The 20287-nt window shown below is 36.3% G+C and overlaps 1 protein-coding gene across 1 annotated transcript in view; it reads left to right on the forward strand.

The window, feature by feature from the left end:
• The window catches only part of LOC121368337 (protein-tyrosine sulfotransferase 1-like), a 75873-nt gene extending 68611 nt beyond the window's left edge, over positions 1-7262 (forward strand). Inside the window, exon 3 of the mRNA XM_041493026.1 lies at positions 2168-7262. Coding sequence (XP_041348960.1) covers positions 2168-2498 — 331 coding nt within the window. The 3' untranslated portion in view covers positions 2499-7262. The remainder of the gene's footprint in view (positions 1-2167) is intronic.
• The last annotated feature ends 13025 nt before the right edge of the window (positions 7263-20287 follow it).

Consider the following 20287-nt stretch of genomic DNA (forward strand, 5'->3'; position numbering starts at 1 on the left):
AGTGAAACAAGAGTCTGTGATGTTGAAATACCCTTAAAAATAGACTGAAACGCAACTACATAACTGTTATTTCTCACGTGCGCATTTTTTAAAATATGAAAAATGCATTTTGTGTTGTTAGAAACACCATGATGACCAGAAACACTTCGGTTGTACGGAAATGGATAATCTAAACAATAAAATATAAGTAACGTTTGATTTCAGTTATCATAAACGGCTCTAATTATGAAAAATATGCCTTAGTGTTTAAAAACTAGGGTGTGTCCCTTTAAGGTGTGTGTACGTGATCTCTAGTTATAAATTAAACTACCAGTATTATTTTTCATTAATTTCATCCAGAATCTATTTGGATTCCTTCACCTTTGCATCATGGGAAACGACACGGATCCAGGGATTATTCTTATGAAATGCTAAATGAGTAATTAATTCAGAATGTGATACTAATTAACAATATAATTATTGAACACTGGATGTGTTGGGGTTTTGAAGATTAATAGTTGATGTTGCGGGAATCTAATTCGATTCATGTAATCTTCATGTACAGGAATACTATAATAGTCAGATTTCCACCAATGAAAAATGTTCTCTGGTAATTTGTAATTTAGTGTGTGTATGAAATATACTACCGGGTATATTTATATATAAAATGAGTTCAAAATAATTTCATCTTTTGTTTTCTTCTTCTTTTTTTCTTTCTTTTTTCTTTCTTTTTTCTTTTTTGTTTGTTTGTTTGTTTGTTTATTTTCTTTGTTTTATCTAAAATAAAAAATAAAAATTGATTTGATTGATAGTTCTAAAACTTGGTACATGTACTATGATTCTCTTGGGAAATCGCCACAAACAATTAATACAATAATTTGAAAGTTTAAATTTTTTGGTTATTTGAAAGTCTATGTATGTCGTGGTGCACTGGCTGGAACAAGAAATAGCCCAATGGGCCCACCGACGGGAATCGATCTCAGACAGAACTCGCATCAAGCGAGTGCTTTACCACTGGGCTACCTTCCCGCCCCTATTTTGGCAAATAGGTCAACCTTAAGTTGAACTGGTCAGTTGTTAAAATTCAAGGCAGCTGGTAGCCATTAGCTGGTTGTTGTTTGGTGGTGGTGGTGGGGGGTGGTTGGGGGACATAGTTTTTTTTTTTTAGGGATGTTTCTTTTTCCTTTTATTGTTCAAAATAATTTGTAAAAAAAAATAATAGCAAAAAGAAAATTAAAAATGCCGGCCGATTGAGCCACTACTAAAATAATAGGTTTCACTGTAAGCACTTGCTAATAACATAACTGGTTCTTACATACATGCCCTATCATTTACTGAATGCACAAAATCCATGATAGCAAGCATTTTGTAATACTATTTTTTATATGCTTAGAGGCACATGTAGCACGTTTTTCATTATGATTGATTTCTCTTGCCAGTACCGTCTCCAACCCAGAGTGAGTATACCGCTAGGCTCAATGGGGAGGTGTAGAACCAGTACACAGAGTTTCACCCACTTCACAGGTGTGATTATGGATGTCTCCCAAGTGTATGACCTCCACATGGAGCAGGGAATGCTTACCGGGCATACATTTGTACACTGCAAATTATGTGTATCCCAGGCAGGGGTGATACCAGGCATACATTTGTACACTGCAAATTATGTGTATCCCAGGCAGGGGTGATACCAGGCATACATTTGTACACTGCAAATTATGTGTATCCCAGGCAGGGGTGATACCGAGAATACATTTGTACACTGCAAATTATGTGTTTCCCAGGCAGGGGTGATACCAGGCATACATTTGTACACTGCAAATTATGTGTTTCCCAGGCAGGGGTGATACCAGGCATACATTTGTACACTGCAAATTATGTGTATCCCAGGCAGGGGTGATACCAGGCATACATTTGTACACTGCAAATTATGTGTATCCCAGGCATGGGGGATACCGGGCATACATTTGTACACTCGGTTGAGTGCTCGCTTGGGGTGCTTGTGTCACAGGATCGAACCACCTCAGTAGATCCATTCAGCTGATTGGTGTTTGTTTTTTTGTTCCAACCAGTGCACCACAACTGAACTAAGGCCATGATACATGGATGTGTGGTGTTAAATTTTGAGTTTTTTTAAATTACAGATGTATTAATTTAATAATACCAATATTTCTTATTGTGTTGTTTTCAGGACTGAGAAATCCACCGACCAGGTGATCAAGCCTGTGAACATGCAAGCCCTGTCCAAGTGGGTGGGACACATTCCAGCGGATGTCATCAAGGATATGGCCACCGTCGCTCCCATGCTGCAGGTGCTGGGCTACGACCCAGATGCAAACCCGCCAAACTACGGAAATCCAGACCCAGAGGTGGCAGACAATACTCTCCATGTGCAAAAAAACCAGGACTTCTGGCAGAAACGGGAGAGAGATATTTTCGATAAGTTGCCCGACAATCGATCAGTAGGTGCCAAGCCACTGCATCTACCAGCAGGTGTGAGTAACAAGACAACGCACCACTGACGAAAGATGCGTCCCACTGACGAAGGTGAATCCCACTGACGAAGGTGCATCCTACTGACAAAAGGTGTGTCCCACTGATGAATGTGCATCCCACTGATGAAGGTGCGTCCCACTGATGAAGGTGTGTCACACTGACGAAGGTGTGTCCCATGTGGTTAAGCAGTTTGACTTTTAAATGTGTCCCGTTCTTCAGAGATGTTTCTATTTTTGTGCAAGAATGAAAAAAAAAAAAAAAGTCTTATAAAATACTACAAAGATATAATATATTTGTTGCTTGCTGGTAGGAGTTGAAAATGAACAGCATATCCATGTGTAAATATTGGCAAATGTGATCCACATCATTTGAAGATTTCAAAATGGCACCATATGTCATTTTGGAATCAGAGTAATTAATATCTTCTCCATTTTTTTGTTTTTTGTATGTATGTTCATAAAGGTACACAGATGTATCATAAATATTAGTGCCAAATATATAATTTACATGTATGATGGTTATTTAAATTAGCCTGTTGTCATGACTACAGATGTTTTACTGAGTATTTTAAGAGTGGGAAGTTAAAAGACATTTTTGTGAAGATACGTATGTTCAGCAGGACTGACACTGTCCAAATTATGTTATGACAATAACAAGGGTTCTGTGTGTTTTTCAAGCCCTGCTATTGAAACATTGTGTGTATCTTCTTTTCAGAACAGATTGGAGAATAATGCTCTTTTCATTCAAATTAGTTTCATATCACATTTTTATAGCAAATGTTTTTGTTTTTTTATAGCAGACTGAAAAACAGTCTTATTAATCTAATTAGAAAAAACCCCAACATTTTACTCAATTTTTAAAAAAGCAGTAGAAAAGTGATGTGTGAAACTGATAGAAAAAATGTGTATTTTATGAAAATAAATGCATCTTTTCTTTTGAAGCAACACATTATTTTCTTTCAAAATATCAAATGTTTAACACATGATACTGCATACACAATGTATATATTTGTTAATGGGTTTTTACAATATGTCCTGGCTTTTGTCATTTTGTAGATGGTTTTTGCTTGATTGATTATCAAAAACTCCGATGTCAAGTTTGATATTTCATGAATGAGTGGCTGAAATATCATCTACAAATGAATAAATCCAGAAAGGTTTTCTTTTGCAAATAGCATTTGTCAGTATTTTGCTCCATTGATGAGATTTTAGTGTAAAGTTACTCCTGCCAATTTACTTAGTAGTCATTTTACTGAATCATTGATCATATTTTGCGCTGAACTATTCTTCCAGTGCAGTCATCATCTTTTTTTGTTTGTTTTTCTTCACATCCGTCATTAAGTAAACGTTTTCCTACTAATTGCTGTATCGTTAATCAATTCTGTGTCATAGGTGTTAATGATTGTGTATTATTAGCAACACTGGGTAGATGTTAATGAGTTTGTATTATTAGTAAAATTCGGTAGGTGTTAAAGTAAATGATTCTGAACTAACACCAGGTTAGTAGCTTGTGGTATGAACAGTTGGATTTAGTTGTGCGATGCCTAAATAGTCATTTCAAAGGGTGGGCAAGAATGAAAACAACACTTTTAAGAATAAAAATTACACGTTTTACACGTATGTAACTATATACATTTACTTTTGCTTAAACACCCGCGTCTAAGAAAGACGGGCTTCGTAAATTCGGCCCCTAAAATGTAGACTCACAACTCTAACAGAGTCTGAGACATGCGTGTGACATCATTAGAAATTGAGTCTAGACTTTAATAGTTTTGTAAGCATGGGCTCATGCAGGACAGTTTTGTTGTCTATATAATCACCAGATTGCACTACAGTTTTTAATTTAATAATTTTCACCATGTACATTGGCTTTGGAAGTCGTAAAAATAAATTGGAAGAAGCTGTGAAAAACCCTTAGATGTACATGCATCAATAAATAGTTGAGGAATTTAATTCTGAATTGAGGCAATATGGAAATTGGTAATAGTCTTCCATTGACAAACTCTTGTTCATGTTTATAATCTACTGATGTAGAGGCACTGCCATAATGGTGATAGGAAATCATATTTTATCATAATGCTGTTATTGATATTTTAAATAATTCCACTTTCTAGAGAGATGATGCTTCATGTAATATTTAAGACTGTTTTACAAACATGTATCGTAAAGAAACACTTGCCAAATATGATTTACAATTAGTACTCGTGTAATTCCCATTTAATTTATAAAATGCTTGTCCAGTATATATGCAAATCATATAAAACATGTCATTGTTATCACTGCCATCATAGCTTAAACAAACATTCTGAGAGTACTGCTAAAGCATAGTATAGTTCTGCTACTGAGTCCCAACAAATTTTTATATCTCCTAAGTTCAAGAACAATAACTCTGTCAGAAATGGGCAAATCCCCATGAAAGTCAAACTGTTATCTGTACATGATTTCCATAACTTAAGTTTAATATGCCTATTGTTTGTAGTTTCAACATATTTGTTAATAATAAGCAATCAATGTCTGTAGAATAAGAAAATCTTTGGTTTTCAAATCCAGTCCGCTTGAATGTTACGGTTGGTATTTTGGAATCATTGGGTGGAGGACAGGGAATAAATTAATGTTTGCTAGCACCCAGCACATTGAAATAATAAATAATTTCACATTTTTGTATTCATATGTGGTTACTTATTTGCTTTCTATGCAGTGGAAATGGAACAACAGATTTAAAAAAAAAAAAATTCCTTTAAAGTTTTTAATTAAACTGCAAGAAGTATTTTGTAAACATCTCCCACGGACCAGCTAGTAAATACTGTAGTACATGACAGTGTATATAGGCTGAATGGGACAAAAAGATATAAAAATGTTTACATTTCTTTAATATGTCATGTTCTGGCATTTCATTTTCAAGATCAAAATTGTTAGTTGTAGATATATATCAAAAGACTATGCTGTCTAAATAATGTGAATGTATGCATTTCTCTTTGATAATGTCAGCTGTTAATATACTGTGTCATGATTTTAGTTTGTTTTCGCAGGGAAATATTTGTTTGTTAATGTATACTGAGATAAAAAAAATTTTTTTTTTAGCAGTTTTATAAATGTGCTTAAATGAAAGTAAAATCAGACACAGGATTCAATTGCATCATTTGTCAGTATAAGTAACAGGAGATTTTCATTACAAAATGAAATGCATTACTGCATGTCACATCATTGAATGTAGGTTGTAAGTTGTAAAGAACAATGGCAGAAGTACTACCAAACTTGTAAACTTTTTTGTTGTAGTATATAGGTAATGTATTTCACATGGAATAAATAAAAAATGTTATATTAAATTTTTGTACAAAATAATTAAATATGTATTGTAATTAATGATCTCAAACTACATTGTACATGCAGTTAATTGTCCAAATTATTTCCGATATAAAGTACCGTAGTCATTTTAAAAATGTTTTAGATGCTGTTAGATGTAGAATTGAGTATATTGCATAATGGTGTAGCAGAAATAAAAAAAAGGCTTTGATATAAAAACTATTTTTTAGTTCAATCAGCTGGTAAAAAGGTGCCAGAAAGCTGTGCTAAAAAAACCCATCTAGTGCACGTCCCTTGACAGTAATGTGCCCTTTTTATTGGTTAATTGGTCTCATTGATTAGGAAGGAAATGGCCGCTGCTACCTGTTGCTTACATAATTCTGTATTATGTGATATCACGTAATGTGTGCTGCATGCATTTCTTCTCATGACGTAATACATGTAATATATCAGCAGAGAGGAGTCATGATGTCACGCTACCAAAATAAAATGCAGCAAATGTTATTATAATTATAATTAAAACTTTTGTTATAATTATACTAAAATTATAAGACTTGATTGAACTAGAAAATATTTTTGGCACTCATCCTTTTGTAGATGGTTTTTCTGACACTCGTCTCAAGAAAGTCAATGAATTTTTTACGACTCATGTCAGAAAAAACATCTACAAAAGGACTCATACCATAAACTTATTATGGTACTGTTAGATAATTATCCTAGTATTCCTACACCTACTTAGGGGGGAACACTCAACTTAGCACAATCATTAATTATATTACTTGTAACTAAAATTAAATGTTACTTAAACAGCAGGGGCTTAATTCACTAAACTCTCGCAACTTTGCGATCTCACGGTGCAATGCTAAAAGACTTGCAAAGAGGATGCTTTGTTGTCTAACAGAGCCTAAGAGACCTTTGTGAATTAGGCCCCTGGTTACAATCCTTTAGGATATTTTCACATCTGAAGAGAGGTTTGGGCACACTTGCTTAAAACATCTTTGACACTTTTTTCAAATACGGAGTCTGAAAGTTACATTTGTATATGTCTACATTAACACTGTACAGATACACCTGTTTGAAAACATTGGTTTAAGACTTAGAAAGTGTTAGTTAGTTTTACCTATTACTGTTGGTCATAATTTAGTACTTCTTAAAAACACACCCAGTCATATTTACATTGTATTTTACAGCATACGGTGATTACCATTCTGGCGTCACATAAATGAAACTGATCTGATATAATATGACAAATGTAACAACTTTAAAAAAAATAATAAAGCATTTACATTCTACTTAAAATACTGCTATAAACATATTGCTGCATTATTTCATGTTATCAGTCTTATTTAAGTTCCTTGTAGCCAATGGGAAAATGTAGCAGTTTTCCTGTCAAGACTCTGTTTGACATCCAATAGGTGAAAAACAAAAAGTCACCACGTAGAGCACATTGATTTATTAATGATCGGTAATTGGATGTCAACCATTTGGTAATTTTGACATAGAGTCTTAGAGAGGAAACCTGCTACATTTTTCCATTAGTGGCATGGGATCTTTTATGTGCACCATCCCACAGACAAGATAGCACATACCAGTTATGGTGCACTGGCTGGAACGAGAAAAATAGCCCAATGGGACCACTAACAGGATTGATCCCAGACCGACTGCGCATCAGGCGGATGCTTTACCCCTGGGCTATGTCCCACTCCTCTAATAGTTGATTAATACATGTAAATTATTATGCTCTAGTGGTGTCATTAAACAAAACAATATTATTATTTTTAAGTCATAGACTGGAGTTAATCAGGTATCAGGGCCGTAGCTAGGATTTTTTTTTTGGGGGGGGGGGGGGGAGGGCAACGGAGTAGTTAATAGTCTAAAACTCCTTAAACAGTTAAGAAGATAATTTTCTTTATATTTCTATAATGCTTTCCGGATTTTTTCTTGCCCCCCCCCCCTCCAGCTACGGCCCTGGGTATGTACATAATTTCTTTTTTCCATAAAAATGCATTTGAAATGACTTGTAATACATAAACCGGGACAGCCAGAATCAAACTGGATTTGTCAAAATTATCGATATAGGGAAATAGTTATAAGTGATGTGTAAGTTAATAGTAAAAAAAATAACACCCTTTAATATCTGGCAATATTATAAACTGTCTAATAAGTAGGGTTAGTGTGTTGAAGACCCATTCAAATTTGTATTCTTTTCTCACTTCATACTTACTGTTACAGCCGAGTGGAAGCAACATTGACCATTTAAATTTCATTCTTGACTTCTTATATATGTATATTTAAATGAATACTGTTACATAAATCTTCAATACTTACAGTGTGCATGTGTTTTCAAGTTGATGGAAATGCCATATATAGTTTTTTTTGTCTTACAATAAAGGTGCTATTTAATATTTAATATTAGTTATTGCTGGTGTTTTACAGTAAGAGTGTAAACATTTTGTGTTGATGGTTCTTTGATTGGACTTGGTATTCTGAATATCATATACATATAGAGCCCAATTTACAAAGCCTGTTTCTCTTAAACGTAGGTGTTTAGGCATTGTAAATGTATGTAGATACAAGTGTGTAAGACATAAACAGGCTTTGTAAATTCGGCCTATACTGTTTTAATTAATATATTTTTGTTTTAATTTAAATGTAAGAAATAAGTGTGCTTAAGTATTTGATTTTATTGTAATTTACAATGTTCACTTGTGTCACATTAACAAAAGGATTGTGCAATGGAACTTGGATCATAAAGCTAATACCAAAAATAGTTTCCTGTATTGTACTTCATGAATACAAATACATATATAAATAAGAAAACAAATTTATGTTGAACCTTTTGAAACATATTTAAAGACGAAGTTTTCACAGATTAATTTTTTCATTTTCTTTTTAATACATAAAACCGGTTTTGTGATAGGCAAGGCTTCATCTATCACCAGATATCGCAGTTACTTTATAATAAAACTATTTCATTTTAATTTATTTTCAAGCTTACCAGTACGGTATATCCAAATAATATGCAAGCACACTGTCCTCGGCACACCTCAGCTGTTTGGCTATGTGTCCAGGGTAGAGGTTAATGGCTGGTGAGGGAGAAATCAATGGATTAACTTTCCACCTCTCCACTGAACTGTGCAATCAGTCTGGGCTTGAATTAGAATAAACCCAGGACCTACTGTTCCAGCCTTAATTAAGCCTGATTGCTTAAAGACATGGTCACACAGCATTTGATCTCTTGGTGGCGCAGTGGTTAAGCCATCAGACTACAGGCTGGTAGGTACAGGGAGTGAGAGTGATACACAAATGATTATTATAGTAACAGTTTGGTGGTTATAGTAACGTCACTGCCAAGCAATTTTGCCATCATTTTGATTTTTAAAGGTGAAAAACCAATATATTTTGTTTTATTATCATTGGTTTAGTTGAGGGCATATCTATCATCAGTATTCCAACTGACTGCTGAATACATAATCCAAGTTTTAATTATTTTTTAAGCAGCAATATATTAATTTTATTTTGTAGCAAAACATTTTAATTTTCATGTAAGAAGATCACTAAATTGCAAACCATTGTGTGCCATATTGTTTGACAATGTTTACTTATGAACTGAATGATTATGTGTATGCTAAATATGTATTTACATTACATCTACTTTGTGAACTGAATAGTATAGTTTATATATCAATGTGTTTACTTGACACACGAAGCTTTAGAGGATGACATACATGTATGGTTAGGGGAAAAAGTTACTTAATTAAGTGATATCCTTTGTAGAAGGTTGTGACAAGTCAGTATTATTAGAAATTGTTGTTGATTGTGTAATATAAAATTAGAATTTTCACAAATTATTTATTAATATCAGCACTAGATTTATTCAATGGTGGGGGGGGGGGGGGACAGACAAACTTTCAATATCAGTGGCTTGTTCAGGAGGGTGAGCATACACAAACAAGTTGATTAGTTTCCATCATATACTATCCTATCTCATGCATTTAACATGAGATGCAAAAAACCAGTGTAGTGAGTATTCGAGTGCTCAGCATACTGAACATGCACCAGATATGGTCATCTCCTGCAAGGAATTTTTTTTTTTTTTAATTTCGATAAGCAGAAGTTACTAATCAGTTGAAATATGACTAGCAACTACTATTTAACACTTGTAGCTTCACTTTGACATTCATCATCAGAGCTTTCCGATACCGATTTGTCCAGCGTCTGTCTGTCCATCCATCAACTTTTTCTTTGAGTTGTTCTGAAACTTGATACAATGATCCTCTGGGGCACGCTCCACAATCTAATAGAGAGATAGTTTGGAAATTTACAATTTTTGAATTTTTATTAATTTGTTTTTTTAATTGAAATTTAAAATTTAAAAGTCTTATCTTTTCGTAGAGTTTTGATTGCATATAGTTCTGAAACTTAGAAGAAATATTCTCAGAGACAGTCTTCCTAAACTAATAGAGAAATATGTTTGGAAATACTGAATTTTTATTAAATTAAAAACAAATTAAATAGAAATTTAAGATTAAAAAATTAAAAGGCAACCATCTCCTGTAGTTTTCATTGGAAAGTTCTGGAACTTAGTACTATGATTCTCTGGGGCAGTCTTCACAAACTACTAGAGAGATATTTTAGAAATTTTGTTTTTGTTTATTTTTATTAAATTTAAACTTTTAAAACAGAAATGTAACACTGGAAGTTAAAAATTAAATAGTGGAGCTCTATATAAGCTAATAGGCCTCTAGTAAAATTGTAAAGCAATTTTTAAAACTTGCATAGCAAAAACAAATGTTCCCAGTTGATATTCCAGTAGTTATTTCAGAGCTTTTTTTTAATAGAAGTTTATTGCTATTCATGCAGAATGAACTTTATGCATCTGATTTAACTCATTTTAGTTTATAATTTTTCTGCATTTTGCATGTTTATAATTTTTTTGCACTTTGGGTCTAATCCATATAGGATCAGACTTGCTATCAGTACCATACCCTGTCTTAGGATGAAATTAATATTTTAAATGTTAGTGGTGTGTATCTTTGCAAAGATGAGGAATATATCCTGACACCTTTAGAATCTGAACATCATGCTGGCAGTTAGCATATATTTAGTTTTATCTTAATAACGATCATCTTGTAATCAGCTGTTTCAGTTGAAAAAGAAAACATGTATTACATTCTAAGTGGGGGGGGGGGGGGGGGGGATAGAGGTGGTTCAGAGTATATTAAAGTTTGTGTGTTTTGTATGTGAAACACAGTTTGTTTAGGTACTCTTTTTTTTTGTAATTTAGTTTTGGCATTAAATATTTGGGGGCAATAATTCAAAATCTTAGGAAAGTGATTTCACATGGTTTTATCCCAGATAAGCAATCGTTTGGTCACATGAATTATATTTTTGTGTTAACAGTCAATTGCTTAATCAGTTACCATACCTCGAACATGCATCAAGCAAGTGTTTAACGTATAATCAACCGCCTTGTGGTTCGCATAAATTCAAAGTTTCATAGTATAGTTCATGTAAAATATTTTGCCCTGAAGAATTTACGGGGGGGGGGGGGGGGTGGGGGGGGGGGGGTTTGCCAAAAAAATAAACCTGCATGTAGATTGTATATCAAGTGTATGACTCGGCTTACTGACTGTCTATGTTGTTTGTAACTGATGACTAAATGTACAACTTTGGTGTACATGTTTTACCTGTGCTGTCAAGAACTTTGTGGAATCCAAACTGAATGTCTGTTATATGTTTTATGTTGCTCTAACTGTTTTTGTATCATTTAGCTGTTATTTTCTCCCACTGTTACTGATGCATGCATGTATCTATGACTGAGCACTGCAATCAACTTACAATTACAGGGTCGTGCATATGTAGGGAATTGTTAGTCAGGAGTGTACAATGTATGTATATTTACCGGCTCATTTCTTCTGATCTATTATTCCTGATGAGCAAATGTGTTCATGCATTATTCTTTCTTGTTGTTTCTTTTATTCTTACAGCTTCCCCATCTTTTCGGTCTTTAAAAGTCTTGACAGTGTCACTGTTTAAAGCCTTCTGTCCCAGACCCAGTCACTGGCAAAGTCAGAGATTGTGCCCATGAGAGACATGCTTGAACCTTAATTGGATATGGGCACAATAATATATTATCAATTTTTTTGTTTTAATTCAACTTATTTTCGTGCTTATATCCAATTAAGGTTCAAACATGTTATCCTGGGCACACATCTCAGCTATCTAGGCTGTCTGTTCAGGACAGTCGGTCAGTGGTTAGTGATTAGTAAGTAAGAAGAGGGTCTTACACCTATCCACTGAGTTATTAAAACTTGCTTTGGGTGGAAGCCAGTACCGGGCTGCGAACCCAGTACCTACCAGCCTTATGTCCGATGGCTAAACCACAACACCACCGAGGCCAATCCACTGTTTAAAGTTAGCAGAGCCATAGCTAACTCTTCATCTTCTTTTTTTCTCAGGAGAGACAGGGGTGGGGCATTGTGAATATCAAGAACTTACAGATGACATAATCAGTAGAAATATATATAGTGAAACCCCTTGTCATGAATTATAGAAGAAACATTTGTAACAGGCAAATTTACTCTGCTGTCTTTATGATAATTATGAAACATCCCATTTGAAATCTATTGGAACATCCCATTTGAAATTAAAAACATTTACTTTTGTTTTACTCTGTGTGTGTGTGTTTTGTGTGTGTGTGTGTGTGTTGTGTGTGTTGTGTGTAACATATACACACACATACACAGTGAAACCCCTCTAAAACGGACACCCTTGGGACCAATAAAAATGTCTGGTAACCATAGGGTTCTGGTTTAGAGAGGTTAAGTTATGTACTGGTTTTTAAAAAGGAACTCCGTGGAACGTCCGGTTTACATAGGGTCCAGTCTTGAAAGGTTTCTCTGTATAAATGTTTAAGATGTGCTTGTGGTATTGTTTTTGTGTTACAGCCACAGATGAAGTACTGATTAAACACGGAATTATGGATCATTAGAATGAAACACATATTCTTTGACAAATTAGGGCTTGAGTTCTACATACCGGTAGATTGATTGTTTGACACGTATTCAACGAAATTGTTTTTAATAACATACTTGTCTCCATTACATGTTGAATGTTGTGTTTAATAATAGTCCCAAACATTTCTTCTTCAAGTAGTAATCACGCATTATGTTCATTTGTTGTGTTTGTTTGTTACACGTAGTTCAGACTGTTATTGATTAAACTGTTGCATAAGATTTTACCTTTTGAGTTTGTCTTTTGTACACTTTGTAATACTTTGTCAATATATTGACAATGTTTTATTTTCTATTGCACAGATAAATTGTGTTTTGATTTTTATACAAGGGTAAAGGTACATACCGGTAACTGATCTACATGTATATAGAAAAATACCTTAAAACTCTTCTAATCTGGACCCTCAGTAAACTGGAATTCCATCAAAACCGGACATTTTTCAAAACTGTATAACCCTTAAAATTGGACCTTGTACTTGGTCCCGTGGGTGTCCGGTTTAGAAGGGTTACACTGTATATAAAAATGGTGTCTGATTGTTTGTAAAGCTGGGTGGTACAGCATATATTTTGATAATGTTAGGTATTTATAACTTGACAAACACCTTCCTTCCTCCTCCATGTAACGTTTAGTAATGGGGGGGGGGGGGGGCGGGACATAGCCCAGTGGTGGTGTGGGATTGATCCCCATCGGTGGGCCCATTGGGCCATTTCTCGTTCTAGCCAGTGCACCACGACTGATAAATCAAAGGTCATGGTATGTACTACCCTGTCTGTGGGATGGTGCATATAAAAGATCCCTTGTTGCTAATCTAAAAGAGTAGCCCATGAAGTGGTGACAGCGGGTTTCCTCTGTCAATATCTGTGGTCATTAACCATTATGTCTGATGCCATATGACCATAAATAAAATGTGTTGAGTGTGTCATTAAATAAAACTTTTTTTATTTTTTCGTTTAGTAATGGATCTTGATACCCGCGCCCATTAAGAGTATTGCATAATTATTGAACGTTCCCTTATTATGCTAGTCTCAGACTACCAACTGCAAACAAAAAATGTGCGAACTTGACAGTTGCATTGTAATTTCCCCAACTCCTGACTTAGATGGGTGTGCTCAGATTAACAACTAAATGGGTTATACGAGAATCGACAAAAGAACGCTCAGACTAGCAACTGGACAGTCGTAGAAGTCGTCAGAACAGAACGTTGGCCAACTTTCTGTTGGCAGTTGGTAGTCATGAGTCTAGAACAAGGCAATATCACTCCAAAAGAGTTCACAAAATAACCAATAACACCAACATTTTTATCAGTGTAAATCAAGTTTTGAACACCGTTCTGGCTTCAGAGAGTGTCATTTACGTTTCGGTCAATCAATGGTCTTTTCTCTCAATTTTAGTGATAAAATGCATAACACGTTCTCGTGGTAGTTAGCGTAGATGAAGATTTCTTTAAAACGACACCGGAAACATTGCTCATTAAGTGGAACTTGCAAGTTGGAGCCACCGTGAATTGGCTAATTAGTCGACATGGATTTCCCTGGAGACCTAAACTAATAGTTATATTCCTCAATTAGTGGCTGTATATGACCCGATAGAGCGTGAGTGTATTATTTGTAAGAACTTAAAAACAAAATGTTTGGAATTCACTGCCAAGCACGTTGACAAACGGGCTGGACGCTATGTCATGTAAAGTGATGTGTCGGCAGGCAGTAAAACCGCTGCCAGATACTTTTATTTGTTGAGTTTCTTATCTAGTTGAAAACATAATCTAACCCCGATTCTAAACCGCCTGTGTGTGTGTGTGTGTGTGTGTGTGCGTGCGTGCGTGCACGCGCCATCTAGAATGTTGCCACTCCTACACCACGCTGACGAACAGCACACGCAGGGGTACTGTGACAGTAAAAATGAAGGTTCTTTAGATAAAAATTTATAAAATCTCTGTGTAACTTTTGTTTCAAAGAAATGTTTTATTTAACGACGCACTCAACACATTTTAGTTACGGTTATATGGCGTCGGACTTCTGCTTCAATAACAAACCTTTAAATATATAAAAAAAATTTTTTTTACAACAGACGGTCGTTCGATTTATGGTTTAGGTGGCATGGGGGGGGGGGGTATATAGCACTTATTTCCCATCACTTCTGGTAATGGCTATATTACAGTGATAGGCTAAATTTAAAATATCCTGGAATACTCTTTACAAATTAATAAAACAATCCCAATTACCAACTTGAAAGTCAATCATTATATCAGCCCATTTTTAGAGATTTGACCAAAGGTCATCATTTATTATGGCCACCGGAACTATGGAAACACCTTTTGTCTAATTGGCAGTTAAACTGTCAGAAGTGCCAAATGTCAAATGTTCCAGAATACATGATTTCAAAGCATAACGGGACAGCATGTTCTAAGCACTTGTAATAGTTTGTCCGTTCTATTTTTAATATCAAATTTAGAGGGTAAGTCCATGGCAGCTTGCTTGAAAAGTTTTTTGATGGAAATATTTGAAAATTACTTCACTCACACATATGTTTATATCACACACATGCACGCACGCATCCATGGGCGCACGCACAGACACACACGACATCCTTTCCATCATCTATTTAAAGTTTTAAAAGAGGCCTGATTTTACTGCATTAGTTACTAGAGGTTGTTTGATGGTTGTGGATATGGGATGGGGGAATAGGAGCTAATCTAGCTAAGTAAAAAAAAAAAAAAAAAAAAAAAAAATCGGGGTAAAAAATATAATACCCCCTCCCCCCCCCCAAAAAAAAAAAATAATATGAAGAATATGAACGAAGTGGACCTTTTTCTATTTTGTTCTTGCACCACCCGAAACTCCATATTTATAAACCTGTATGTTTTAGTACCGAAAGCGGACCATTTGCTTCAGCGGGGGGGGGGGGGGGGGGGGGGGGGGGGGGGGGGGTCGATTATTAGTAGTACATGTGCATTAGTACATATATTCATATATCATTGTTACTAGTACAAGCAATTTCTCTAGACTATTGCTTTATACTAAACTTTATATGTTTTACATCATGACAGGTTCCAATACACATGATAAAGATTACCCTAGTTAATAGTTTATACATGTGCTGGTAAATAAATCACGTGGTCCTGATTATGAATAGGTAGACCTACTGTAGGTAACAGAACAATATCATGGTCAAGATTACTGATACGATAATATAACTAATATAGAAGTCTAGTAATAGTAAAATCCTGTAGTAAAAAGTAAAGATTTTTATTTGATTTATTTTACTTGTTAGTTGATTACACTATTGGAATATGTGTACATACACATAAACGCAGACGTCTACGACAAGAAAACTATTTTCTATAACTATATCCACAAAGGCATTCCATGCCAGCGACATGGCATGGGTAAGGATCGTGAGAAAAAGCACTGCACACACTTTAGGACACCAGGCATCATTTTTGTTCTTGCGTTTCAGATGGTTCAATTCACGGGTTCTAGACTCCGCGGGTGTCTCACACATCTGTACATCCATATTGAATTTGAATCCTTGTCTGCAAGTGCACACGTACCCGCCGATTAAATTTTTGCATATTTTCCCATTGCGACAATCGTACCGATTTTCTAAGCATTCATCAATATCGACGCACATCTGACGTTGCGCGTCGTACTTGTATCCGTGACCTTTACCCGAACAGCTACAGGTCACGTTGAACCTGTTCCAGACCAAGCCGGTGAAGCTGTCGTTGTCGTCCTGAACTACAGTACACGTCTTGTTCTTGAACTTTCGACAAGGGTTTCCCTTGTCCGTGTTCTTCTGGTCGGGGCTGTACACGTTTCCGTTGTCCTTCCTGCCGTAACAGAAGTCTGGACAGAAGAGGATCAAGGCGCACTGGAATGGCTTGTCGTCCATTCTGTAGTCAACAGCCTTTCCAACGCCAACGCTGTTGAGCAGCTGCAAACAGTTCCCGCCATCCATGAAATGCGCCAACACCGGCTCCTTCATCATCGTGTACCAGCACATGTACCAGGCGCTCGTTCCCTTGAAGACGAGGTGGTCTATTGGACTAGCGTGAGGAAAGTAGTTCTTCTGCCCCTTGCTCATCCCGACATACTCCTGCCAGTTGGGAATGTGCGTGAACTTTGTTGAAATTAGTTTATTTAAAACGGGGCTCTTTTTGCTAGCTTCGAAAATAGCGAAGACACATTTGCGGAAACTTATCCCGCACAATTTGTAAATAATTTCGTGTCCCAACGGTGGTGAGAGAAAGCTTCGGTAAAAGTTTTTGACCACCGATTCTTCGTATCGTATGTCCGCTTCAAAATATTTCTGAACAGCCAAATAGGCACCAATGATTTGAATGGCGGTTTTATAATCAAAGGAATCAATGGAATATCGTCTTCTTCTAATAGGCCTACTTAAATTAATACTACTAGTTTCTGAGGCTCTTTTGCTGTTTTTGAAGTAGTGGTTAAGAGGCACGTCATAGTTTAACTTTGTCGTGTAGACTGGCGGTGGTAAATGCGAGAACGTTTGATTAATTTTGCATTTGTTTGAAGTACATCTATAATATATGCTATTTTTTCCTTTGGAGACTTCAAGAGATTCATATAGTACAAAGAAACACATGGTTATAAGAAGTATTAAAAGGTATACACACTTTCCATGGGTGTTACCAGTTACTGGTAGCATTGTATATTGGCCCATGACGTTCTAAATAGAGTTATCCCGACTGTATACAGCATGATCTCTCTATGTGGTCTTTATCCTAAATAGTGACGTTATATTTACCTTTTATGACGTCAAACCTTTATTAAAAGATATCGAGAGAGAGAGAGAGAGAGAGAGAGAGAGAGAGAGAGAGAGAGAGAGAGAGAGAGAGAGGATGGGGCGGACAGTGAGTAACAAAAAGAAAGAATGTGAGAGAAACAGACTGAGAGAGGCAGAGAATAATGGGCATTATGGGCGGATAAAGTATGTTTCCAGGGTGCAACGTTTAAAAAAGGGTGCTTACAGTATTCAGCGAGGGAACCTACAATAGTCAAAAGTACACTAGCACATGCATTATACCGGGTGATTAAATAATAATAATAATAATAATAATATAATAATAATAAAATACACCACCACTTTTTGAAATAATACCGCAGGAAAAGTAGGTAATGCACAACCTTAAAATATGCACAAAATATATTTATTATATTGTATATAGATGTTGATTTTGATACAATGTCCTGTAATGCCTTAGGTCTCACTACACAGATCACTTCCGGGTGAGAGTTGATTGATCACGGTCCACTATAGTTCCTAATTGTGACACGTTATGGTTCACATATTCACTTCTAGGAAATGGTGAAGAATTAAAACAATATGTATGTTTAATGGTAAGCCTTCTGACTGTATTTTACCCATGTTATTATGTAATATCAGTTGGAGTGAATCGTTTAATGAACCATCTGTTCGGACCAGCACTACAGCCAGATGCGGTCATAAAGCAAAAAACTGAGACGGAAATGTTTTAAATTTTGGAGTGAAAATAAATATTTATATAATGTATGTTCGCAATGGTGTATGTTGTTAGTGCCAATGAGAACCCGTTTTATTGGCAATCTTCGTTTGAAGTTGGGCAATTTAACATGGGTTTCAATGGCAGATGACATCTGTGTAGTGAGACCTTATATTTTGAACAGTCCTCGGTGCAAAACGTAATATTTAAAAAAAAAAATTTTTTTTTTATATCAATACGAACCTGCGGAGCACAACATTCTTGTCACCCCCCCCCCCCCCCCCCCCCATAATATTCCCGCATTTTAAGACTAAGACATTGCTTTATTCCTTCGAGTATTTGCCCTCAACGTTTCGAATTTTTTTTTTATGTCTCTCAACTGCAACTCTGTGAACTATTCGATTTGGGACCGTCTCTCCGAACATGTCGATAGCAGTCACTTGCGTAGCCAGCATTTTATATGGAGGGGAACCATATAACAGGGGTGACGTAGGTTAGATTTGTATGTATGTTTTTGTGTGCGTGCGTGTGTATTTGGGTGCGAGAGGAGTGGGATTATCTATAAAGAGTATCCATTTGCCCTTGCCGTTGATAAGGGAATTAATATTTTACTGGCCCTTCCAGTTGCTGGCATTTTTGTGTATTTCACTTTCTATCCTATCTTTTTTCCCACTGCACCTCTCCACCTTCTGCCCTTCATTAAAGAAAAAACGCTTTAGAAAGTTCAGGCATCACTTTTGTATCCCGATTGGCCATTCGTCGTTCGACATAACGAGATTAACAGATGCAGTTTGCTATACAGTAAAGTAAATGAACAATACTTTTCACAACAAGGATTTGTCGACACCATCTGTAATTTTAGCGAGTTATCGTACGCTCGTCTCCGTATAGACGCTGTATACGGCGTACCCGGTGTAGTCGTTGTTAAATCCATCGGACATAAGGCTGGAAGGTACAGGGTTCGCAGCCCGGTACTGGCTTCCACCCAGAGCGAGTTTTAACGACTCAATGGGTAGGTTTAAGACCATTACACCCTGTTCTCTCTCACTAACCACTCACAACTAACAACTAACCCACTGTCCTGGACAGACAACCAAGATAGAAGGTTGATTAGATCCTATAACCCGTCAAACTTCAAATGAATATGCTAACTAATGAGGAACATTCCGCTTCTTACCAATCAGTCCTGGACAGGCAGCCCAGATAGCTGAAGTGTGTGCCCAGGACAGCGTGCTTGAACCTTAATTGGATATAAGCACGAAAATAAGTTAAAGAAGTAGAAGGAGGGCGCCCAGACCTCAGACCAAAGAGTCTGTGAAGTACGAAATTTCAATTAATAAACATTAGAGCGTACCGCACGACTTAATGAAACGTGTGTATCACTGGACGTGTTTGGAATTCAGTCAGATATGCTTGGCCTACTGATATCATGAGGTTTCGTTTGATTAGTGACATAATGTAAGTGTCCGGCGCCCAGGAGAGAAATACAAACGCACGCACGCACACGCACGCACGCACGCACGCACGTTGGAATTTCCTCACATAAACAAATCACAACTTCACAATTCAATGGTATCTTCGAAGGTTGAGGGGCGGGACGTAGCCCAGTGGTAAAGCGCTCGCTCGATGCGCGGTCGGTCTGGGATCGATCCCCGTTGGTAGGCCCGTTAGACTATTTCTCGTTCCAGCCAGTGCTCCACAATTGGTGTAACAAAGGCCGTGGTATGTACTACCCTGTCTGTGGGATGGTGCATATAAAAGATCCCTTGCTGCTAATCGAAAAGAGTAGCCCATGAAGTGGCGACAGCGGGTTTCCTCTCTCAATATCTGTGTGGTCCTTAACCATATGTCTGACGTCATATAACCGTAAATAAAATGTGTTGAGTGCGTTGTTAAATAAAACATTTCTTTCTCTCGAAGGTTGATTAGATTCTGTAACCCATCAAAGTTCGAATGAATATGCTAACTAATGAGGAACATTCCGCTTCTTACCAATCAGTTAATATCAGAA

Source organism: Gigantopelta aegis, chromosome 3, assembly GCF_016097555.1.
Source record: "Gigantopelta aegis isolate Gae_Host chromosome 3, Gae_host_genome, whole genome shotgun sequence".
NCBI classification, from domain to species: domain Eukaryota; kingdom Metazoa; phylum Mollusca; class Gastropoda; order Neomphalida; family Peltospiridae; genus Gigantopelta; species Gigantopelta aegis.